This window comes from Chaetodon trifascialis, chromosome 8 (genome assembly GCF_039877785.1).
Source record: "Chaetodon trifascialis isolate fChaTrf1 chromosome 8, fChaTrf1.hap1, whole genome shotgun sequence".
NCBI classification, from domain to species: Eukaryota; Metazoa; Chordata; class Actinopteri; order Chaetodontiformes; family Chaetodontidae; genus Chaetodon; species Chaetodon trifascialis.
Window position 1 is genome coordinate 8,780,502 of NC_092063.1, and position 25,970 is coordinate 8,806,471.

General features: G+C 43.4%; 3 protein-coding genes across 4 annotated transcripts; all 3 read left to right on the forward strand.

The window, feature by feature from the left end:
* The first annotated feature begins 4,997 nt into the window (after positions 1–4,997).
* Positions 4,998–11,585, forward strand: spo11 (SPO11 initiator of meiotic double stranded breaks). The gene is made up of 12 exons (XM_070968514.1): positions 4,998–5,110; positions 6,835–6,948; positions 7,778–7,866; positions 8,249–8,315; positions 8,444–8,552; positions 8,908–8,994; positions 9,493–9,529; positions 9,623–9,732; positions 10,060–10,159; positions 10,543–10,580; positions 10,951–11,105; positions 11,417–11,585. The coding sequence occupies exons 1-12, from the start codon at positions 4,998–5,000 to the stop codon at positions 11,583–11,585; spliced, it is 1,188 nt and encodes a 395-aa protein (XP_070824615.1).
* Positions 11,586–12,119: 534 nt separating this feature from the next.
* LOC139334854 (5-aminolevulinate synthase, non-specific, mitochondrial-like) lies at positions 12,120–18,035 on the forward strand. Of its 2 annotated transcripts, none has more exons than XM_070968078.1 (11): positions 12,120–12,188; positions 14,313–14,503; positions 14,617–14,793; positions 14,953–15,063; positions 15,146–15,365; positions 15,502–15,686; positions 15,805–15,984; positions 16,284–16,448; positions 16,544–16,812; positions 17,026–17,188; positions 17,552–18,035. In XM_070968078.1, the coding sequence occupies exons 1-11, from the start codon at positions 12,178–12,180 to the stop codon at positions 17,707–17,709; spliced, it is 1,830 nt and encodes a 609-aa protein (XP_070824179.1). In that variant the 5' UTR covers positions 12,120–12,177; the 3' UTR covers positions 17,710–18,035. The 2 variants fall into 2 exon arrangements, with proteins under 2 accessions (XP_070824179.1, XP_070824180.1); XM_070968079.1 differs by lacking the exon at positions 12,120–12,188 and adding an exon at positions 13,217–13,334.
* Positions 18,036–21,507: 3,472 nt separating this feature from the next.
* Positions 21,508–25,970, forward strand: LOC139335683 (dual specificity protein phosphatase 7-like). The gene is made up of 3 exons (XM_070969414.1): positions 21,508–22,220; positions 22,936–23,364; positions 24,284–25,970. Exons 1-3 carry the CDS (start codon positions 21,851–21,853, stop codon positions 24,592–24,594), a joined length of 1,110 nt encoding a protein of 369 aa, XP_070825515.1. The 5' UTR covers positions 21,508–21,850; the 3' UTR covers positions 24,595–25,970.

Genomic DNA, 25,970 nt, shown 5'->3' on the forward strand with positions numbered 1-25,970 from the left:
CTTGCCAGGTGATTTTTATGACAATAAAATTAGACTTCAATGGCACAGCAAGAGAGGCTGCCAGACGGCTTAAGCTATGATTGCAAACAGAGGAAGGGAGGAAAGGAGGCAGAGCGTGTCTTGGGGTCTTCTACACTTAGCTCACCTTCCTGCCCATTTAATGTGGTTGTTCTTGTCTTCAAAGGAGTTCCACTCCTCTTTTTCCAAAGACAATTCAACATGGCTTAAAGCTTGAAAGCTTGCATAGCCTGCCACTACTCATTCTGTATATCTAATCCTCTATTTGCTTTTAAATGGCCTTTCAGTAGTAGCCTGTTACATATAAACATTTCTATCCGGTGCCTCAGATAGAATCAGCTAATGGCCGCAGGTGTTTACATTACAGCAGTTTCCGACAGGGGACTTGAAAGGGCCTTGGTTCCAGTTCTAACTATACATCTTCCTCTCTTTCTGTCGCTCACTTTCTTTTCCCTCTCTCTCATTGTCTTACACTCATTCCCTTACTGTAAGGTTGGGGAGGTCAAACACCCCGGTGCTCCTCCAGCAACCCCCCAGCCCTTGGCTCAGTTTGTGCCCAGAGAGGGGCTGACAATCCTGGGCAGGACAATAGGAACAGACCCCCCTTTGTTTGGGCCTCCATGGGACTGATGACAGTCACAGTAAACAGTGGGCACAGGCTGAGGCCAGGCTGGGTGAGCTGCACTGAGGGGCCTTTGACAAGGAAAACTAAAGCAGAAAAGCCGAACAAACAGTGTTTGAATCTTCCGCCAACGACACACACGGAAAAATATCGATCAAAGTATTTTAAACTAAACTCAATATCTTGTCTAAAATGTACACAACCACTTAGATATTTCAACAACCATTGATACACAGTGTCAAGATTTGTACCATTACATTTCAGACACTTAAGTAGAAAATAAAACACACCGATAATGCCTGCCTGGCCAATGATGAGTGTGAACAAGCTTTTGCCAACAGGGCCAGTATACCTGAGGACAGCTGTGCATCCCTGACTATGAAAGGATCATTACGGCTTACAAAAGGTGAGATCTTTACATATTACATATTCTAAATGTCATTTACAGCACTCAAAATCCAGCATTTGGCCTGGAGCATTATGAGTGCAAACACACATTTCTCCCACTATTATCTAAGACAGTCTGCGCAAATACACACCTCCACAAGTTGGAGCATGATACTAAGCTCCAAAAAAGACCACACAGCAGCGCAGTGAAACATCCCTGGAAAGTCTCTCACACCCCAACACACACACAAACACTCTTTTCATCTCCACTTAATATTGTTCTCTCTTTCTCTTCCTTTTTTATCTCTGGTAAGACTTGGTGCTTTTTCCATCTGCCCGGTTATCTCTATTTAGGAGCTCAAAGCATGCGGTCAGAGGTCAGATTAATATTTATTTCATGTGTTGCCTTGGAGAGCAGCAGGCAGCCATCCTTTGAAGGCCTGTGTATGAGGGGAGGCGTATGAGGTTCGGTGGAGGGGGGTCTGATCAAGCAGACCCACAGAAGATACAGTAAAACTTTTTCCGGGGTAAACTGACCCTCAAATGAAGCAGTGTGGGGTCGGGGTGCGAGGACAGGAGAGGGTGGAGGCATATTTTTTTCCTCTCGCCGCCCTCCCCGCCTGCCTGTCCTGTTCGCCCTTGTCTACGTTTTTGGCGTTACCCCACTGTGTGCGCTGCACAAAGCCAGCGGCCTGTTAAAACAGCCTAACCAGGTGGAGCTGAGCTATTGCAAATGTTCCCCTTCTGGTGTCTCACACTTCCAGGGGCCTCATGAACATATGAGACACAGCTGTGAGACAAGCAGGAGAAAGAGAGGGGGTGGGAATATGAAACAGCTTTAAAATACTTCACTTTACATCCCATTTAGGTTTTGATTTTGATAGCATTTTTAGAAATCTGGATCCAATATTGAATTACATATGGAATCCAAATGCCTTGTCATCTGTGCAAAACAAAACTACAAATCTTCAAATGTATTTACTTTTTCAAGTTGCAATCACAATTTTGCCCATTTCTGCGGAGAAACACATGATTATCTTATCTGAAACACGGCACCTTGCAATCTTCACTGCTATCACTCTGTACCTACTTTCGCCTGTATCCTTTATCCGTCTGTCTGCAGCCGATATGGCACCTGGAAACACCAGAGTAGCTTGGATCTGATTCATAGCTCTCAGCAGCCCAGCCAGACCCATCAGTTATAGCTGGTGTCACTGGCAGTCAGAGATACCGTTTTAGTTAAGCTTTTGATAATGCCTGGCTTAGTAGAGCTTATCCATTGCAGGATGTTATCACTCAGGCACTCTGTCACTCGTGTCATCGGCACAGAGTCCGGGCTTGACACTGAGCTGGTCTCTTCACCCAGCCGCATGCTTATCAGCATCCATTACTGAGGTGTGAGGGCCTGATAAAGGTCTACCCAGTTCCATGCAGCTCTAGACAGAGGTCCCATTTAGATTGTTGTCTATGCAGTGAGAGGCCTTGCCCCTTTGACTCTTGCTCTCATCACTCCATAAGACTGTGTTGGCGTGTCAATCAGAGAGGACCCTGGGTGATCAGTCAGCTCCTCTTTAGGGGATGCTGGTCTGAGGAGCCATTAGAGAGGAGGCGGCATAGCCAGACTGGCCCAGGCCAAGAGCTGATGAGAAACAGAGGAGCGAGAGAGCCTGAGGTGGAAAATGGGGGGGCAGAGGAGCAGGAGGTGGATGTGCTGAACTATGTGGATTGTGAGGGGAGGGCAGCTCTGTTTTCTATTTGTGAGGATTAGGCTGACAGATCTGTATTTAGTTTCTTTGGGCCTCTAGCTGCAGCTAATCCCCCTCACCTGCAGCGAGTGCCCCCGCTCTTTTTCCTCTGACCCTGCAGCCCCCTACTTCCCCCATGTTCCCCCCTCCTGCCCAGCACAAACACTCATCCCGAGACAAGCACATGACTCGTTGCACTCTGTCTCCTCAGGTTAGGGCCTCACACTCGACACAAATCTCTCCCGGGCCAAAGGAACAGCAGGGGTCTCAGCCTTTCTGGAACAGAAGAAAAAGGACCCCCACAACCTGTGGTCTCCCTCATGTTAAGATTTTTTCAGCTTGGGTGAGGGGTTGCCCCTCATCACTTAGAGATAGCAATTACTCAGAAATTAAGAGCCATTACTACGGAAGCAGCTTGTCACAGCCACTCAGGGGAAAGGGGGACCTTTGGTAAAGCTGCACATTAGGAAATATTCAGGGTCAGGTCAGGGGCACAGACCTCTTCTCTTTAGATCCTGGCTCCCACACACTCTGACCAGGCCTTCACACTGTGAAAGAAAGACCGCAGTGCCTCCACAAACACACACAGCATGCCTGCCAGCAGTTCTTGAAGGTGGGGACTCGGGATGACCTAATAGTTTCAGAATCTAAGCACATTCCTCTGTTTAAACAATAAAGTGACATGACTTCAAGATGATGCAACAAATAGACTGAAACGCATTTTGAATGGTTGTTGATGAAGTAATGTGGGATTTCCTCAGGGCGTTGTACTTATTTCATGTTGTTTTAATGTTTGGAGCTTAAAACAGCTGTAATTAGTCAATAATTGTCTGATACAGGGAACTGAACTGCCAAAACATTTATAGCCTCTTGTGCCCTAAATCATACGTTGGCCATCGTTATCGTTACACTCAATCATCATCAGAATTATATTTAAAAATCACATCCAAATGGCTGACAGACACAATATAAATTTTGTTTCTCTGGGTCTCTTACCACAACACACAATCCTACTGAATCCACCACACACACACACACACACACACACACACACACACACACACACACACACACACACACACACACACACACACATACAGTAGACACACCTTTGGACAAGTAGCAGCAAGCTCACATAAAGGGTCTCATTACCGAGTGCCACAGAGAGTGCTAATAGGGATTTTTCTAAACACCACCAGCATAGGCCTACTACCTTACAGCAATGAGGTGCTAACTGGCCCACACACATCGCTGGATCTTATTAAAGGACAAAGCCTGCAAATGTGCACTGGCCTTTAGCTTGAAGATGAAGACTGGTAGCTTCTTGCAGTCGTTTCCAGGCTGCTATGTGCCTGCAAGGACACACACACTTATTGTAGGTAATTTAGTGAGGAATTTTTGCATTCTCCACCGTGGCAACGTGACTGCGCAAATACAGAGATGAGAAGATTGCACAAGTCAAGAAGCAAATCACAAGAGTCTGTTTGAAGAACTGGTTTAATAAGGATGTGGCAGCACTTCATAAATGCAGAATGATTGTTTGCAGAAAGCGCACAATTGTTAAGTAAAAGCAGCAATGCCACGCTGTAAAATTCTCCAATATAATTAAAAGTCCTGTGCTCAAAAATTCAAAAAGGAATTTAGGAAAAATGTGCAAGTATTAGCAAGAAAATATATTTAAACCCCCTTTCTGGGTGCTATATGGTTGCTATAAATTATTTTATTGAAATAAATAATTGAATTTGTGTTTTTCATACTGTATATACTGCTGGATAGTATAATATATCACAATGCACCATATACATGAATATGGTTTTTGACTGACCAGCAGGAATTAAGTAGGCTAGTAAAAACGTAGTTTCTCAAGTAAAATACAAATACCTCAAATTGTAGTGCAGTACTCAATTAAAATTAAAAATTAAATATACTTAATTACTTTCACGTCTTCATATATGAGAGGCACAAACTAGACTGTCATATTGATTTTTCCACTTGGATCCCTCTCAGAAATATTGAATGCGCCATATGGTTGAAGTGCAGAAATCATTGTTCGGTTTCTATGTTTTTGGATATCTATGATCCAGAACATTACAGCAAAGGGGAACGCTTCCTGCTGCGAATTCTGTCAGCTGCACAAAACACGCGAGACTTCATCTAAATTCTGACGCGGGAAAATCGTGTATGTAATTTCTTTGCATACAGTCCAGGTAATGCAATAATACGCGATGGGAGCCCGTGTAGAAGACCAGTTTTCTGAAATTGACAAGCTCCGAGTTCAACTGCTGCACAGTGTCGAAGTCATGGCAGACTGCCAGCGTGTTGAGGAAGAAATCAGCCAGTAAGTTCACGATCAGGTGCTCCGACCGGCCGCCAGGGTACGTGATGTTTAGCTGTGGTTAGCAGCGTTAGCTAGTACGTCGTTATGGTGTCCAGCGTAGTGTAACGGGTGCTATAGGGCTCTCCAGAAGCTCAATGACAGGTCAATGCAATAGGCAGGTCACTTGCCCTAGAATGCAGCTAGGTATAGGTATTAATTGCACTGTAGCTAGGATTTACATATTAGTTAATGTTAGCTAGCTGTGTGTCCTGCACAAGCCAGCGTTAGCCATGACGACATGGGCGTTATGCTAGCATTATCATGCTAATAGCATTGTCTGATTGTGCTCTTTATAATGAAATATTAATTTAGGTCTATGTCTAACAACTTGTGTACAGTTGATTAATTTGATTGCTATGAGACATAATCACTTTCTCTCATAAACATTATTGGAAAAAGTCTAATAACGTAATGTAACGTTACACTGAGCAGTCTACAAGTAACGTGTGTTTAGTGCTTGTACACACTAATAGGCCCGGTGGAGAAATACAATGAATGCAGATGCTTCCACACAGGTGCACTGCTTGGTACAAATTAAGCAATGGACATCCATCCAATCATGCACTGTGACATGTATAAAACTGCTGGACTCATTAACATTTATACTACACAAGATATGTGGTCACATGTGTCCCAGACCACCTCAGCAAGTGGTTTGAGTGATTGGCTCACAATGGGCCTTGGTGGTTGTTTATACTTGTATTTAGTGCTGTTCTCTTGTGATTGGATCACCCAAGACGCATGTTAATGCCAGGTGTAAATGGCTTCAAAGTGACTTTTGAAAGAGGGCTCATTGTTGGGGCATGTTTGGCAGGAGCTTCATTCACAAAAACGGCTCAACTGGCTCGTGTTTCAGTCGGAGCAATGACCAAAGTGACATCTGCATTTAGATCTGTGGGTAAGACATCAGTCAGTTGGGTCAGAAATTGTGGTCAACAGTGTGTGTTTGATGGCGGTGAGTGCGATATGTCAGGAAAAACATAAGAGCAGCTCTTGCTCAGGCCACAGGATGTGAGTGTTCATCCCTCCAGCAAGAGTCTCAGAAACTCACAGAATCAATGCCAAGTCACGTTGACCTTACAAAGACATTTGATATTGTTTTCTTCCTTTAACATCCATCTTAATGTGTTTACATCTAGCTCATACATTTTGATTTATGAGCATGAAATTTGGTCAAAATAACAATTAGATTAATCAGGGAACACTGAGAGCGAGAATTCCCCACATATTCAGTGTATCCAAAACAACATATTGTTTTCAAAGTGAGGTAAATTAATGGTAGATACGATCAGCAATAAATCTTGACACTTAACTCCACAGTTGTTTTGTATACAGACCAAAGCAAACGCACCACTGCTGAGGCAAGATGAATTTGCCCACCATCAAAGTTTTTTGCAGGCTGTATATACAGTGGAACAGTGGCTATCCCTGTCATATCTCTTAGAATATTACACCATTATGTTATATTGCATTAGTCAAAATTAAACATCCCTTGTCTGATTGTTTTATCCATAAACAGTTTCTCACATTTTCCAGAAAATGTGCACCATTTTCACAACCACTATCTGCGTTCACAGCCTAAAGTACTGTCTGTTTTTGTTGGGGTTGCTTTGTAACTTGGCTGACTGCTGCATTATTCATGCTTTTCATATGTTTCTGTCCCCGCTGGCCTTCCTCATTTCCAGCAGGGAAATTTTGACCCGCATTGAAAACGTAATCCTCGGAATAGTGACCAGCCTGTCCAAAGATGAGGCCCCCGTCCTCGCGCTGCCCAACAGATCCAGCTGGGCCAACGTCAGGTAACTTGAGTTAAACACACTGTAGTATGAAAAGTTTTCCTCCCCACCCTGAACACTGCAGTTATTTCACACACCGACTGTGTGGGATCCGTGTAAGCTGCCTGACCTTTAAAAGATAAACACAAGCGGTCATGTTGTGTAAAGAAATAAATCAACATTTACCTACATAGGTTTTTTTTGTGGGAGGTCAGGCCACACAAGATGATCAGATTGCTGTTTGATTTCCTTTAAGGAGGAAGTACACACTTCAGCTCTGACTGAATTTGTACAAGCAGACTGCACGGGCAACCAGGTGGTAGGAAAAAAAATGGAACTTTCAACTTTGGCTCAGAGATTGAAGTTAAAATAACTTCCTGCTGCATAAAGATGACAGAGTAACATATGAGGAATTGAAAAGCCCTGGCCTACACACAGACACACACACACGCACACACACACACACACACACACACACACACACACAAACACAAATAAACACACACAAATTTACAAAAGGCTTTAATGTGACTTGACGGCGGAGACCTTATGCTCAGAGCAAAGCAGACTGTCTGGTCTTGTCTGGATCAAACCTTGCCGCAGCTTAGAGTGCACTCTGGCTCAGCCCTCTCAAATGTGAGAATCCCACAGACTGAACGCCGAAGGTTTTCGGGACAGTGAGGTACGTGGGAGGCCTTCTCACAGGTAGCCCTCAGGGTGTGGGGAATTTTAGATGGTTTACAGGTGGGGGAGCTGAGACTCAAAGCTTAAAAAAAAAAAAAAAACATGTAGCACACACAATCTGCAGATTTCTTTGATGGCCTCCTTTTTCTTTCATTACCTCCCACTTTAGTTTTAACAGTGCCATCGGGCTTCACATGAGTTCAGGAAGCTCTGTCATCACCGTCAGGAGCGACTGCGCTTCGTCTGTCACTAAATTTGGTGAGAGGATGCCCACACCTCTGTTCTTCTTTCTCTAATTTTCTCCTTTTGTTTTTCCCTTCTTGACAACCGACATTCCTTTTGGTCAAAAAACCTCCGCAGATGTATTGTACTTCATGTGGTTTTCATTTGTATTCATTGTGAACATATGCATAAACTGCACAAATGGCAGTAAAAGTCAGACTCAGTTTTAGGTGATAAATTGGCAGAGACAGAATATGTTGAAAGAGGCTTTTAGGGATCAGTTTACCACATGGATATCTTAATTAAGAACAGAATATGTTTTCCTCCCCTCCAGTCCTTTTAAAGAAGTGATAAAACACTCATAATATTTAATGTTCACAAGATGATAATGATTTTTATTTTGTTTCTCTGTTTAAAGCGCAAATTCTCAAGATTCTCTCGGTCATCTACAGACTTGTGCAGAGCAACTCATACTCTACAAAAAGGTTATTTCTTATCAATCAAGTGATCATTAAAGCTGGATAAAATTCAAGTTCTGCAAAGATTTTTTTTTGTGTTTTGCTTGATTATTGCTGAATGTCGTCTCACAAGGGTTTGTATTTTGTTTCCACAGAGACATCTATTATAACAATACACAGCTGTTTGGTTCCCAAAAAACCGTTGATAATGTGGTGGATGATATCTCCTGCATGCTCAAGGTTCCTCGCAGATCTTTGCACGTTGTAAGCATCCATTTTAATGTGAGCGACAGTGCACATGTTGTGTGATTGCACAGCAGGAAATGCACGCCTCAGACACTGGACGTGTGCTGCACAGTTCCTTTGGACATGTTCTGTTATTGCGAGTTACAGTCCCGCACATGAAGTCTGTTAGTTTAGTACCATATCTGAAGCAGTTTGTTCCGCTTCATGCTGGAGGAAACACCTGTGTGGGGGGAAAAAAAGATATTCTGATCAAACAGATATTTAATTATTGTAGAATTCAAAGAGGCGCTGGCAGTAAGTGCACATGTCTGTGTGTTAGTATGAGCATGCATTGACTTCAGTGTTTGTGTGTGTGTTACTTCTACGCCACCAGTTGGCCACGTCCAAGGGATTAATCTCAGGTGATCTGTGTTATATGGAGGAGGACGGCACGAGGATTGACTGCCATTCCAGCTCTGCTGTAAGCTCCATCAACAGCCTCAACCCAATGCAACACTCACTACATTTTACATGCACTCTAATATTAGATTAATTATATTTTCCTGTCACTGTAACATGGCCTGTATCATGTTGAATAGTCCTCCCTTCCTAAACATTGTCAGAGCCTTTTGTCAGTGTTTGAAAACTACATTGTCGCAGCTTGAGGGCTCCTTCTCCTCCTTTTATAACCACATTGTCACCATTTATGGCACATTACTGACACCAACTTTCCACCATCTGCAGTTGGCACAAATTTGTACCATGTCACTCTGAAATGTGCAGCTGGTGTGTGATTATACAAACAATATGCCAGCGTTGCTCTGCAACACCATGAGGTGTCACAAGGCCCACGGGGGACCTTGTGTTTCCTGCCAAATCGACAATAGCACTACAAAGCTTCTAACAGAAAGGAATGCATTTGAGTGGTGGACATCTTTTTAGTATCTCAACTGATTTTTTTATGACTGTTTTGTTTTAGGCTGTTGCAGTTTCATCAAACATTGCTGGGATTAGAAGTATCCTTTGTGATAAGTTGACGTTATATGCATTTCTGTGTGAACAGGACGCTGTAAGGTTGCAGGATGTGTGTTTTCTTTGATCATGTGCAGATATTGTATCATCTGCAAAATTTGTCCTGATAGTTGAGAAGGATGCAACGTTTCAGAGACTACTAGATGACGACTTCTGCACAAAGCTCTCGCCTTGCATCATTGTCACAGTGCGTTTCCTCTTTCTTGGGGGCGTTTTTTAAAAACTTCGAATCATAGTACCTCTTTATGCCTTGCAAGTTTATAATCTGATAGTGCCTGACCACATGAAAGTACACACATCCTGGCTGCAATGTCAACAAAGCGGGACAGAGCAATTGGCTTTCAGTGTGGTCAATGGAGACATATTTAGTATCAGGTGTAAATGTAATCAGGTTGAATCATATCTTTATGCAATCTGGATATGATGCAAGCTGATATTCATGTGAATATTGTCTCCTCTCAGAAAGGGCAGAACACCGCTCTGTATACGTAACAGGTGTGTTTGTGTGAATCAGGGCAAAGGCGTGCCAGATGTGAACAGCAGGTTGATGGTGAGAAAGCTCTGGGACACGCTGCACATCCCCATCTTCGCTCTGGTGGACGCTGACCCTCACGGTACACGTCATCAGTCTGAAAAGCAGTTTTACCTCTCACACATTTCCACTCGTTTAACAGCACTTGACTCTCTCCTCATCCCTGCTCACACACACACACACACACACACACACACACACGTACGTCCCACTGAGCCAGCAGATGTTAGCACCTGTCCGGTACGTCATGCTGCCTAGTCTGGCTGTTATTTCCGCTGGCGTGATCTCGTCCAGGCGGGATGCTTCAGTTTCCGTCCCTCCATACCTCTAACCCTTTTCCCATTGCATGGCGAGACACATGTGTAATGCTTTACTTTGTTCTAAGCTCCGTTACACATCTCGGAGGGTAATTGCTCTGGTATGCCAGTGATTGCAGCGTGTCTCTGTCTCTCCTGATTTTCCCAGGGATTGAGATCATGTGTATCTACAAGTACGGATCAGTGGTGAGTCTCGCCATGCCAGTTATTCCTGTACTGTATATTATCCAGTGTGGCCTGTTCAGTGTCTCTCTGTTAGCAATGTGTAATTATGCCCCTCTTTGAGGAAGTAAAAAAAAAGTTGGGCCAATCATCCATCTCAGGATATTTAAACTGACGTTTTATGGAGTGAAAATGTTGAGTGATTGAGTGTGCGGCAGATGCCTTTGTTGATCTTGCGTAATCATCCTTGTGTTCATTAACTTCATTGTGAACATGTGTCGGGCATAGCCGCGTTATGGTACTTCCAGCGTTGATTATCTGTGTGTTTATTTGAGATGCACTCTGTGTGACTGGGCGTGTGTGTATGTTTGTGTGCGCGCTGGTTTTTCCACAGGCCATGTCGTTTGAGGCCCACAGCCTGACCGTCCCCAGTGTTATGTGGCTGGGCCTCCTCCCCTCTGACCTCCAGAGGTTTGGACTCAACATTCGCTACTTCCTACTTCCTCCTCCTGCCTCTAATTGGGATTATATTCTGGGGACATTTAGATTGTTTGTTTTGGTTTCTGTTGCTGTCGCCCTCACTTTTTTTTTTTTCCTCCAAGGGACTGCGTCTGAGAGAGTATTGAGCTTTAAGTATATATCCCCATGAACAAATTTAGGCCAAAAGGGCTTTTTGACATACATTTAATTGTAGTCTGTACAGTTTTTTCTCCTAAATGTACACACAGTCGCTCCTCAATGTTAGTCTGTTGAGAATGGGAGGAAACACACTGGAGGGAAGACATCCATCAGCAGAACTGGCTGCTGTCATTCCCAAGAAATTAACTAAGTTATGTGTAGTAAAATCAATATTTCTTCAGGTTGCGGGTTCCAGAGGATGCCCTGATCCCCCTCACCAAGAGAGATGAAAGCAAACTGGGCAGCCTCCTCAGAAGGCCGTACATGACCGGCCAGCCGGACTGGCAGAAAGAGGTGAGAGAAGAGAAAGAGGAGGGTGCTTTAAGGCAGAGCGGAGGAAGTATGAGCTAGAGACAGTGCAAGAATGAGGGAAATTACCTGAAATGTAACACTTCAAGTCACCAAGTCATAAATAATTCATGGCTAATTTTATCTCCATGAATTTTATTGGCTTGCTCTCCTTTTTAGATTTTGGTTCGCTAAGTTTGATCAGATTCTCACCTTATGTGAGATTCATGTGACTTTGTTCTCCTAAAGCAGAAACATTTGATTCTACCGGATGAATGTGAGTTTCAGCCTTTACCGTGTCATTTGTTTAATAGTAAATGCCACCACACTCAGCTCCTATGAGTGAAGTGTTCTGAAAAGGTGCTCTTCCTCAGAGGTTTACAGTTTAAAGATTTTGCTCATGTGACACAGGGCGTAGGAATGTGTGTGAGAGGACTCATGTCTCGCTGTTACTGATAGTATAGGAAAAAAAAAGATAAACACCTGATGATTTATCCTTGTTTGCACGACTTCCTCTTGCATGCTCCTTAAGATTAGATGTTTTCCTTGCAGATGGAGCTGATGCAGCAGAGTAAGGTCAAGGCTGAAATACAGTCCCTTGCAGCCATTGCTCCTGATTTCCTCACCGGCATCTACCTGCCCAATAAGCTGCGTTATGGAGGCTGGGTATGAGCGCAATGCTGCCACTTAGTGGAGTAACAAGTGAACTGCCAAAGCTGGTTGCAAAATATAAGGTGCTCTGAGAAACTGACCTTGTAAATTTAAATGTGAAGTTAAGTTGGTTCATAATGTTTCATATTTATTAGTGACTGTTTGTTTGATTTTTTTTTTTTTTTTAAATTTCAGAAATTTCTCCTACCATTAAAAGTGTTTAATCCCACTGACAAGTCAGAGCATGCTCTTGGTCTGTATATTCTTGCTGGCCATGTTTATATTCCCTAAATGTTTGGACCCGCTGCTGCAAGGTCGCCAAACACACAGTGCTGATCAGTTTCATTCATGGAGTTGATTATTTTACGATTGTTTACAGCATTGTCCTGCATGCTTTACGACCTCTGAACATCACTATGTGTGCTAGTTCAAAGACTCCAAAAAGGCAGATGAGGATGATGGTTTAGTGGTTTGGATTTGGAGTGTCTGTGAGGCTGCTCAGTCTTTACTGAACATGTACAGGCTGATGGTGCTGTTCGTCATATACTCTGTTCTCCAGCAGGTGGCGACAGTGTTCCTTAAATAGGAGAATGGGGTAATTTCACAGACCCCACAGTGTCATATGTGAGGAAACTGTCGTAACAGACACATTTTGATGCCGTTAGTTGGTCAAAACGGAACTATTTTTATGTGCTTTTGGCTGGTTAAATCTATAGCAACACATTTTTTCCAGACTCCGACTTTTTTCCAGTTCATACTGTCAGAAGTGGCTCATAACCAGCTGTGAAATAAATGCATTGGAGTAAAAAGCAAATATTTACCCCAGAGCCGAAGTCGCGCGACAATTAACAAATAATATCTTGTGCGCTAATGAGAGAGGACGGAAATCTAATTTAAAATCAGACCAAGATCTCGTTATTTTACTCTTAAAGAACTTAGAAGTAGTTTGTGTTCATACTAATGGACGTGGAGTGCTTCCTGTTTGGAATAGACGATCTTTGGATCCCCCCCCCCCGGTGGGCGTGGTCATATGCTTGCGCAACATACTACTGCTACGTCACCGCCGTGACCGAAGTGATGTAATTTCAGCGGCTGTAGGTTCCTCTGAAAAGTGCCGAGAAGCGCGAGACTGAGCACCGTTTTAATAAGAGAATAAACCAGGTGAGTTCATGGAAGAGCTGAAGAGGGAAAATAGCAGAAAGATCACGTGGTTCAGTCTGATGTTCAGCTGGTAGAAGATGAGCGACTAATTTAGAAATACTTATAAATAAATTTCGGAGTGATGACCTTTAACTGATCAAAACCTGTTTGAAAAAAACAAACTTCTAGGGTTAACTTCTTAATCTGTAGCGTGAGGATGTTGCTGTAGGCTGTCAGTCTTTACTAAAGGTCTTCAGAAGTTATGTAGCTCCTGTTAAATGAATGCTCTTTCTATGCCAGCTTTCACCTTTAATTAGCATGATTTAATTGAACAGATTGCTTTCTGTAGTAACAATTAATGAAACGTGTCCTTTTCACGGGTTATTAGATAAAATATAAGCCGTGGTAAAGGTCTTTTTTTTCCCAATACAAAATGACATCTGCTATGTAATATACCTTCTGTGGTGTTGGAGGTTCAGTCTCTTGCACTTTACGTATCAGTTTCATCTGAGGAGCCTCCTGATGGCTCTCCTCCTCTGTGTTGGATAAGACTACAGTTGGAGTAGTGAGACAGGTCCTTGAGAGGCCTTCCCTTTCCGCTTGTCAAGGACAGCTGACTGCAGAGCACTGAATGAAAGTAGTCTCTTGGGCTGTTAACATAACATCGTCTCTGGTCTCACTGGTCATAGATTAGTGTGCAGTCAGTCATGTTTCGGAAGGCGTTTTTCATCTGTTACATGAAGGTGGACTGGGATGTGTTCAGGTAAATGAAAGTGACTGTATGGCATCAGGAGAACTGAGAGAAAGGTAGATAAAGCAGTATTCTTTCAGCACTCTGTTCATGCTACCTCGCTTTATCATTTAATAATGTTAGTCTAGAGTAGCAAAGAGCAGGGTGCAGTCTTATATCTGTACCTTAATGGAGTACACTGTATTTAAAGGATTCTGCTTTCCTTGACACATTTCAAAATCTCCCTCTTTTTCCTCCTCTTCATTTAGGTCAAGAGTATCTCAAATGGATGCAGTGATCCGCCGCTGCCCCTTCCTCACTGTTGTGCCCAGCGTTTGCCTGCAGCTGGCTGGGAAGTCCTCGCTGGTGAGATATGCTCAAAAGTGCCCCGTGATGATGGACCTGGCCTCCAGAACTCTGTCCTCTTCAGCTTCTGCATCCAAAGGCACTCCAACAAGTGGTCAGTAGATTATAATGCATCATATCATATATGATTAACAGTTAAATGCAATCATAATTTATTTTCTATTTTGCACACTGATGATAATTTAGACATTTCCTCCTGTGCTGTAGGTCAAAAGCGTGAAGTCAGGTTGCCCCCAGGCCACGTCACACCACCTGCTGGCCAGGCTGTAGGCTCTAAATGCCCTTTCCTGGCTGCAGAGATGGTGCAGAAAAACAACAGGGTAGTCAGAGAGGCCAGCATGGAGCTGCAAGAGGATGTCAAGGAGGTGCACTCTGTCCACACAGGTAAGGCACAGCCACACCTGTAACTGGATACCCATGCAGTAAGTCAGTTATGTCAGTTGTGAAAGGTCACTGTTTGGGGCATACACACACTAGTGACATTTAAAGTGTATAACTGCATCAATTTAGAGATCATTAACAATGTGTGTGTTTCTCGAGCAGGGAAAACAGATGTGGATTTATCGGTTGTGGATCTTTTCGAGGCAGACAACCTTTTTAAACCCATATCTTCCAAAGTGTCTCACCGGCTGAAGGATAATCTGCCGCCTAATGGTAAGAAAGTCAAATTCTTCTTGATGAATAATAATTCTCAAAAATTACTTGTCTTTTTAACCCATTTTTTTCCCTTCATCAGCTGTCACCTTCCAGTATGACACGTTTTTTGAAGAGAAGATTGAAAGCAAGAAGACGGATCACACGTACAGGGTTTTTAAGACGGTGAACCGGCGTGCCCTCTCCTTCCCCATGGCGGACGACTTCTCGCAGTCTTTTCACCTAAAGAGAGACGTGTCTGTGTGGTGCAGCAACGACTATCTCGGCATGAGCCGTCACCCCAAAGTCACCCAGGCTGTCATGTGAGTAGGCTCACTGATCAGAGCTCAGCCAAAACCCCGATTAGTGTCATCAAACAGAAATCATATGAGGACGGTGATTATTTCAGTGTTAGCTCTTGTGAAATATGAGATTTTAGCTCTTTATTTCTTCTTCAAGGGAGGCTTTACGGAAGCACGGAGCTGGTGCAGGAGGCACACGAAACATTTCAGGAACAAGCAAGTTCCATGTGGAACTTGAATATGAGCTAGCTGACCTGCACGGCAAGGATGCTGCACTGCTGTTCACTTCCTGCTTTGTAGCCAATGACTCCACATTGTTTACTTTGGCAAAAATGCTGCCAGGTACATTAAATGAAGCTTTGCTTTGATTCAAAATTGGTCGCTTTTTTCTTGATTCAGACTTGAATCCTTAGTAGGGAGCTGAAGAGTGAGCATTTCCTCCTTTTGTTCCCTCCTCTAGGTTGTGAAATCTACTCTGATGCTGGCAACCACGCCTCAATGATCCAGGGCATAAGAAACAGCGGAGTGAAGAAGTTTATCTTCCGTCACAATGACGTCAGCCACCTTCAAGAGCTGCTGGAGAAGTCAGACCCTTCCACTCCAAAGATTGTTGCCTTTGAAACGGTGCACTCAATGGATGGTGAGTACACAGCCCTCCCAGACAGTGTCAGCTTTGTTCAGCAGGGAATTTAAAGATTTTCTTTAAATTCCCTTTCTTTTATTGCTTTCTAATTTATACATTTTTAGTGAATTGATATTTGGAAAATAAGGATTAACAGGAGGAACAGGATTTAATGCATTCAGTGTTATATGAAAAATGCATATGAAACCACAAATATTTAAATAAGTAATATTAAGTATGATGTGGCATTTGGTATGAACAGAAGTTTGCTTATTTTTATAACAAAAACAGCGTAATGAACACTGTGCTCTCCGCAGGGGCTGTGTGCCCACTGGAAGAGATGTGTGATATTGCCCATAAGTTTGGTGCCATTACCTTTGTGGACGAGGTTCATGCTGTGGGCCTGTACGGGCCCAGAGGAGGAGGCATCGGGGACAGAGACAGAGTCATGCACAAGATGGACATCATCTCTGGTACCCTCGGTAAGTAGAACTCCTGCTAATGAGGGGAAACTTCTCATAACACCCTCACTAGTTACATATGTGCCTCCCTGACTTGTTATGGGTTTCGTTTCCAGGCAAGGCATTTGGCTGCGTGGGCGGCTACATCGCCAGCACCGGCGCCCTGGTGGACACGGTTCGCTCCTACGCCGCGGGCTTCATCTTCACCACGTCCCTGCCCCCCATGCTGCTGGCAGGGGCGAAGGAGTCCATCAAGGTCCTGAAAAGCGAGGAAGGCCGGGTGCTCAGGAGGAAACATCAGAGGAGCGTCAAGCTGCTCCGACAGATGCTGATGGACTCGGGCCTCCCTGTGGTTCACTGCCCGAGCCACATTATTCCTGTCCGGGTAAGAAAGTTTACAATTTATCCATTTAACTGGTGCTGAAGCAGGGATTCACTGACAGGGCAGTCTCTCGAACCACCAGGCAACCCTGCCGCCATACATTTACTCATTTGATGCCAGTTTTACTGCAGCTGAATGCATCAGTGTTTTCTTAAGGTCTAAATGAATCTTTCACTTTAAAATGTGATTGGGACGCTTGATGTTTCTGTTTGGCAGGTGGCAGACGCAGAGAAGAACACTGAGATCTGTGACACCATGATGTCTCGTTACAACATCTACGTCCAGGCAATCAACTACCCCACTGTGGCTAGAGGAGAGGAGCTGCTGCGCATCGCCCCCACACCACACCACACCCCTCAAATGATGGTCTACTTCGTTGGTATGCAGACTGTAGATTATGTCTTGTCTCATAAATCACAAATTTACACAATCCATTTTTGGGACCCTCCTAAAAGTTTCTTGTTGGGTTGAGCAGTATAAAGTAAAGGAAGAAATCACAAAATTCCATTTTTATACTCAAGAATTAACCTCGTCATTTGGAAAGATGATGAAAGGAAAATGTTTTGATCAGTGAGCTGAACTCTGAAGTCCAGAAGCTGATTTGGGATAGTGAGACAAGTCATTTATTTCAAACCGCAGCACTGTTTGGATTACTCTGACACTGTTTACGTTTTTAGATATATCTACTATTCATGATTAATGTCAAAGCTGTTTGTTCCTCAGCTGTTCGTTCTCTCCACAGACAGGCTGGTGAAGACGTGGAGGGAGGCGGGTTTGGAGCTGAGGCCGCACTCCTCAGCAGAGTGTGACTTTTGCCAGCAGCCTCTTCACTTCGAGCTGATGAGCGAGAGGGAGAAGTCCTACTTCACAGGCCTCAGTCACGTCACATCAGCAGCCTGATATCACATAAAACTAGATCCCAGCGAGCCCAAACTCAGAGTATACAAGCTATTTATTGCATTTAATGTTGAATGTAAGTGACTGTGTTTATGCCTGTGTCAGCTGTAAATGTGTGCTGTTCATTTACTCTTGTGTGCTCACTTTTAAATGTGTTAATTGTGACTTACACATGGCTGGATTTTTACATATGTGTGAAAATGTGGTTTTAAAGAACAACGCAACTTCATAAATATATGAATCACTGAACCAACACTTGTTCTTGGTGCATTGTGAGCAAAAATTAAACATTATTTGCCACATGAAAGTTATGAATACAGCTACATGTGATAACAGCCATTTATCGCCTGTGGCTGTGTTCATGAATCGGTCAGCTCATCAGTCAGCAGTTAGATTATATCAGAGGCTAAACATTTGTAAATAGATACATTTGTACTGATGATTGTCGCTTACATAATTTACATCAGTGAGTTGTGTAAGATACCTCTTTTAGAAAACAAATGCACAACATTAGGCTGAGTTTTTTTTTTCTATTAAACCAGATTTCAGTGCAAATAAAGCAGCTAAAGGCTGAATTAACATTTTCTCCAACTGGGTGTTAAAGAGCTGTGGTGGAGAAGAGTTCTGAGCTTGTAGTGAAGAGCAGCAGAGGCAGTATATAAAGTTTGTGTTCTCTTTTCTCCTTTTTTCATAGCAATACAAAGACAATGTTACCGGGTGGGCTGTCTAACAGATTTGCTGCAAATGTACATAAAATGTGTTACATGGAGATCTAATCTGTGTAATCTATCCGACAATTTCATGCTCAAATAATCTTCAAGTATGAAGTGAATGAGATAGCAGATGGGATGAAATATCACCCACTCGCTCCAAGCCAGTTTATACAGTGAGCACACAGTCAGCTATCGCAAATCACTTTTATGGTGCAGCCGTGTCTTTTGTGCTCATAGGCTTTTAATCCTTTAACACACAACATGACACCTGGGATATTTGCTGCACATAAATGCACTGTATGTTAAACCATTTCATTAGATTCCTGACCAAAAAAAAAAAAAAAAAAAATCTCATATCAGTTATGGCATGTTATGGTATGTGACATCTTTCTGTAGATATGTCCCTCAATAGACCATTACCTGGTGATGGAGAAGCATGTGGTGTAGGTCTTGGGTGATGTAGGATATATATTTACTTTACTATAAAAATAAATGTAATAGATACGTTTTATCGTATATGACTACATAAATTCCACAATAGCTCTTTTTATAATGTTTTTCTATTGGAAAACCTGCAGGTTTATGTAACAATAAGGCGAAGATGTATCAAGTAGTGGTGTTCGTGTATAATAAGCTTAAGGCCTGATCTGCAGTCATCTGGTCATTCATTCATGAAAAGCACTTCATGGCATTCTTGGTTTCGCCACGTGGAGGCACAGTGGATCTCCTCTTTGCAGCTGTGAGGCTGTGATGTCAGACACCTCCCTCCTTTGCAGATGACTCATAGCTGGTGCAGCAGCTTTCATGATGAGCCACTAGATGGTATCAGTGGAGAACAGGATATTGTGTTTCCCATCTAGATAACATGGGAGATCATATTGGTTGTAATAAAATACAGCAGAATATACTTCAATGTACCTCACAGCATGTGTCAGTGTGGCATGCAGAATCAGAAATTATAGAGCATTTTAGATGAATTGTCAGGCTTATCTGCCCTTAATGTCGCAGCCTAGCTATTTCAGTTTTCATACAAGGTAGAGTTAACATTTTCATTGGCTTTATACATTTTCTATCCTGTCACAGATCTTCATCATGTTTAGATAAGACTAGTGCAATAAAAAGGCCTTTACTCCCACATGCAGAGAAAACATCAATGGAGAGGAAGCTCTCCTCCCATCTGTCTCATCTCTGAATGCATCCCACTGTACATCTGCACGTGACAGGGGTGTGTTTGCGTGCCCGTCGGGTACATGCGTGACAGCCCTCAAAGCAGCATTTGACATGAAAAAATGGGCATTCTGTCAACCAAAGACTAAAGTCAAACCTAAGTTTCCTCTTTCCTCTGAGAGAATTACCATCAGCTCACGTTTGGAGCGCATTATGTAACCAAAGTGTTGGTGGAAGTGGAGCAGTCAGGTGACCACCACCATCATGCAAGTCCAGCCCGCTCAGAACGTGCATCTTAGATATATGTATTTTCTGGTATTTTAATTTAATAATCTAGCTATGTCTTGTTAATTTAGTGGATTTTGATTGAGAAATTTGAGACACATTGATTATACAGAGGGTCATTGGTTATAAACAAGGTCGCCCTCCACCCTAAACTATCTCTTGCTTCATAAGCAGTGAAACCAGGAAGTCCACTGTTGCTTGCAGCAAATGCTATACATTGACCTCATTGTCACACATTATTTCTCTCATCCATCACTGTCTTTAGTAGATGCAGGCTGTGGAGGCGGCTCACTTCCTTATTTCAGAGCGGGTCCAGCACCCCTGTCCTTCCTGGGGGAGAGTTCAACTGGAACAGCAATCATGTGGGCATGAGGGGCCACAAGCAGTGTGTGTGTGTCTGTGTGTGTTGGTTTTCAAACTCCTGCTATTATATGGTGGTTGGCTGTTGGAAGCAGGTGCTGAAATGGTGGGTGGTGTGGTGTAGTGTGGTGATGATATGCTGCCTGTTGCGTGTCTTATCAGTCTATGGTTGAGAGCATTTGTGTGTGTGTGTGCAGGTTTAGCTCTTTTCCTCATTCTGTGTTAATCCCGATGCTCTGCACATCTGTGCCCCCCCCACTCACGTGCACAGACAGATGAGCTATGGCTGGATTCCCACAGCATGCATCTCTCTCTCCTCCCTCTCTCTCTTATTCCTACACATTCACCATTCGCTTGCATTATCATACACGCCAGTAGTGCACCATGGGAATGTTGGTGGTTGCACTCTAAGACACTCATGCACGGCAACATGCCTGTGAATTTCCTATTGTGGTGACCGTGTCATATAGCTTGGGAAGATACACTTCACCTCAGAAATAAAATAAAAATTGAGGAAGAGAGTCGTTTCAGGGGTGCGTCCAATCTGATAGTGAATACAATCATGATGAAAGATAATGACATACTTCCGTAGTGAAATGTTCTGCTGCTTTCCAGAATGTGCAAAGGACAGTGGAGCTTGTTGATGGATTCAGCCCATTTGTTACTTTGTGTTCTACATGGAGGTTGTGATTTCACTGTAAATACTGAACTTGTAATCCTGCATAATAAACTAGTGGTTGTTATAAGTAGTATTATGTGAAGTTACATGCTCTACTGTGGATATACAACTATGTATAGCATCTGGTGCCAGCTAAAATATTCTGTTTTGAAAAGGGGGTCATGAGAGCACTCCTGCAAACTGCTGCATCATGGGTCAGGGCCGTATAATGAAATCCCACCTCATTTGTCACATTTATCAAGAATGTAGGGCCACAAAAAACAAGCATGCAAGTTTGCAGAGATGGAAATATTCTGCAAGATTATTGTGACACTGAGTCAGACACACCTTGAGGTCTCCTCAGGGGAAAATGTCATTAAGAGGTTATTTGCTAGGCTAGAACAGAACCAAGAGACAATGTGTGGATCATATTCAGTGATTGTTAACAGTCGCCTTAAAACAAATCATTGCAGTGCCTGACAAAACTGTAAAAATGATTCCATTGAAACCTGCTGCTACCAAACTTTGTGATTTCCCTGCTATGACTTTAAATCCTAAGGAATAAACTCCTCCCTCTTGAGTTGCTCTACTGTCAACTAAAAAAAAAAAAACCCTCCCATGCATCGGAATGGTAAGACGAGAATGTGCATGGAGGACCCTGGTACGACGTGGAGTAGAAGTTGATGAAGAGATCACTAGCTCAAAAAAAAAACCCACTCACATTTAAACTTGTGTGTCGTGTAAAGAGATCTCCATTAGCCGTGGGCCAGCTCGGGACTCACTGACTGATGGAAACAGAGAGGAAGAAAAAGGGGAAATCTTCGCTCGAACACAGAAGCGCCATGCACTTGCGAGGCAGCATTTAACGCGTCTTCTTCTCGGCTGAAATGTAGTTGATCGCCGCTCGGTGGACCATGTAGTAAGTGTTCGCGCTTGCATGTAGTATGATATTGAGTCCGATATGTCTAATGTGACGCCGAGTAAAAGCGTGGAATGGCTGCAACTCGAGTTAGAGTCCGGGGGCACTTCTCTGCTCCTGCTGGACTGCCGCTCACATGAGCTCTATGAATCATCCCACATAGAGACCGCCATCAACCTGGCCATACCGGGGCTGATGCTCCGGAGGTTCAAAAAGGGCAACATACCCATCCGGACTATCATCCCCAACCACGAGGATAAAGAGAAGTTCATACGACGGTGCAAGACGGACACGGTCGTCCTGTACGATGAGTGCACGGTGGACTGGCAGGACTGTGGAGCTCCGGCGTCGGTTTTGGGTTTACTTCTTCAGAAACTATGGGAAGACGGCTGCAAAGCGTTTTACCTGGAGGGTAAGTAGTTTCGCCGTCGAATTAATACACGGAACAATGCAATTAAACAGTAATTTAAAGTATAGGTAACGTTAGCTTGTTGTTGTGTGTCTGCTTTGGAGTTAACGTCTGTTAAACGACCCCGCTTTAACGTTACAGTTCGATAGCTAAAGTGTTCGAATATTTAAGCTAGTTTTGGCGCAACGTTAGCAAACGTAGCATCTATAGAAACTAATTTAACGAAGAGCTAACGTGACTTTCTGGAAGAGTCGCTGCCAAATGAAGCAGGCGAGGTTTTAAACTTTCAAACACCGTCTTTTGAATTTCAAGAGGGAGGCTTGTAACGTTCGTGTCGACTGTCGTTGTGCTGTAATGTTCCCGACGTTAACGTTACTTGTGCGCTTAAGTTCGCGCCGTGTTGTGGGTTCGCGGTCTGCGTGCTGTGTAGAAGTTTGTGTGTTGTGTGTCACTGAGATTCTCAATTAAAATTCCAAAATGGCTGCGCCATGTTTTGCTCTAGCAGGAACAGGCATGCATTTCATGAATGGTCTTTTTTTTTTAGGGGGGGGGGGGGACTCGGACTACCTCTTTCCAGCTCTGCTTCAATTCCCAACAGCCTTTCTGCCGTTTAAAGTATGATTAAAATAAACAGTTTATGCGAGATGTCGCTTTTATTTAGAAGCAACCCACCCTTATTGATGTGACTTTGTTCATTTGTGTTTTGGCTCTTGTCCAGGTGGATTTGTAAAGTTCCACACAGAGTACCCAGAGCACTGTGAGACCCTCCTGGACAGCTCCTGTCCCAGCTCCTCTCCTCCGCTGTCTGTCCTTGGTTTTGGAAATCTCCGGATCAGCTCAGATTGCTCCGACGGGGAATCCGACCGAGAGCCGAGCAGTGCCACGGAGTCTGAGGAGAGCCCCATCCCCAGCAACCAGCCTGCCTTCCCCGTCCAGATCCTACCCTACCTTTACCTGGGCTGCGCCAAAGACTCCACTAACCTCGATGTGCTGGGCCAGTACAACATCAAGTACATCCTGAACGTCACACCCAATCTCCCCAACATGTTTGAGCATGACGGCCACTTCAGGTACAAACAGATTCCCATTTCGGACCACTGGAGTCAGAACCTGTCCCAGTTCTTCCCGGAGGCCATATCATTTATAGGTGAGTAAGTCCAAACTTAAAACCCGCAGTCACACTTCTCAGAAAATGAATGTGTTGTTAGTGTGTGTACAGTGTGTGATTAGTTGTTTGTTTTGCCTCAAGAAGTATAGTAACCCTGTGCGGACTGGGCATCTTTTAGTATATGAGACACAAACCAAAGTATTAGTTAAGTAAATTAGTGTGTGAAGGTGTTTGTGGGACAGGTGGGTGTTTGTGTGTTATTTTCATAAGCAAATTGTGGTTTATACTGCGATATGTAATGGGCGCTCCCTTCCTGCCCACGTTTGTAGGCTGTTATCAGCTGTTTTACAATGGTATCGCTCAATTTGATACACAGTAACAGCACATTCATCTTGAAAATAAACATATATTTTCCTGTTTTTGGTGGCACACAGCGTACTGTTTCAATTTCGCTTTTGATTTGTAGTCTGTCACCACAGCAGCACCTGAAACCACAGCTTCTGACTTGTTTGTTTGGTGGTTGTGAGGCTGTGTATCATGAACTAGTTTTCAATGGGGTTTGAGGTAGAATGAGGAAGGAAATGTTGTTTCCACTCTCTGGGGCTGTGTTTGATTGCAGGGTCACAAGTTAGTTGTCGTGTTGTTTAGTTGGCAGTTGTTTGCTGATGTCTGTAGCTAATGGGATGTTAAGTAAACTGTTTTCTAGGTCAGCTGAAATGTTTGAACAAGAATTGAGCCTCTCATTCAACAGCAGCAGCTTATTGTGCCATCAAGGGGGTTACTTGTAACTAAGAGCCAGAATAACATTAATTACCATAAAAGCCCCCAGAAATTGTAGCACGGAAAAGTATTAACCAATGAAAATATTATTTCAGGTAATCTGAAGACTGCAATGTTTGCTGTGCTTGAATAGTCCTCGTAACTTTCTGCTGACCACAGTTTTCCCTTCCTCTCACAGATGAAGCTCGGTCGAAGCAGTGTGGCATCCTGGTCCACTGCCTGGCTGGCATCAGTCGCTCAGTCACGGTCACCGTGGCCTACCTGATGCAGAGACTCAACCTCTCCCTGAACGACGCTTACGACTTTGTCAAGAGGAAGAAGTCCAACATTTCCCCCAACTTCAACTTCATGGGTCAGCTCCTGGACTTTGAGAGGACGCTGGGGCTGCACAGTCCCTGTGACAACCGTTCCACCAGCAAGGAGCAGCTCTTCTTCACCACACCGACCAATCACAACGTCTTCCAGCTGGACACACTGGAGTCAACATGAGGATTGATTGAGCAGCCTTTTGGTTGGTTCCTGCAGTGTCTTTGAGGTTTTTTGAGCTTGCCAGATGCCTGACTAGCTGACTCAAGCAGTAAGTCAGTTACAGTATTTCTGCACCAAAAGGAACTACATTGATCTTTTAAAGGAACAGAGCGTGTATGCAGACTCTGTTAAATCCAGTCTCAATGCCTTAATACCTAACACAAGGGTGAATTTTGCTACCCACCATACATGGCATTAATCAAGGGTCATCTACAGCCATAACAGCAGGACATTTCATAACTTTTCTATTAAATCTACGATTGTTGTTAGACTGTTATCTGTTATTCACCAGCTGTAAAGTGGATGTTTGTGTATTACTTTTTATCGGTTATGATTATTGCCTTGTTGGTCTATAAGGAGTCTTTGGCCAAGCAGAATGTTTTCTGGGTGGGACCAATCTGAGATGTATTGATGGTACTCTAGCTGAGGGAAATAAGCTACTACAATGATCCGGCCTTGATTTATTGTCCAGTTTCTCTTCCGATGACTGTTGGCAGCTCTCTTGCAGCAGAATGGAGTTACCACAGAAAGTATTTTTTTCTCACGCTTTCACTCCTAATACCTTCCACAATGGTGAGCACCATGGTGTTAAGATCAAGTGGCCCCTTTGGTGAAATATCAAAGTTAAAACATATTATTCAGAAACACTCCTGTACATTCTGTTGCGTATAACTGCATTATTTGCATGTGATTGTGCTCTACCAAGGACCTTGTTTTGTAACCTCTAGGTCATCTTGCCTGTTGTTTTTGTTGAGGCCTTGACCATACCTTAACATGTAATTGAACTGTCTGTCAGTTACCAGGTTGGGGTATAGTGTACAGGACTGGCTTTTACCACGATTGAAAGGAACAGATGTGCAAGGAATCAGTGTATAAAAGAATGGATGGTCACCTTATTTTTTACTAAGACAGTCTTCAGTCTGCAGCTACTCCTTCTGTGGCACAATAATGTTAAGGGAAACATGATGTATAATTAGCTGTTCTCTATTGCCAGTCTCGTCTCAGAACAAGCGAGTGAGTTCGATGTATGAGAGGGAGTGAGTGGAAACAAGTTTGACAAAATGTGTTCTTACCTCACAGAGAGACATTTTCAGGGATTTTTATACAAGGCATCTGTATCTCGTCATGGCCTCTTAAAGTGCATCCAAGGGCTGTTTTGTTTGGTATGTTTGTAAAGATGTACATAAAATGTGGTTGTTATGGGGGACATTTTCTCAAAATCATGAAGGATGCGAATGTCACCCTGTTTTGACCCTTATGTATAGTATATGTAAAGGTAAATGTCCAAGACATTCTGTACAAGTTTATACAACAAATATATTGTATATTTTTACTTG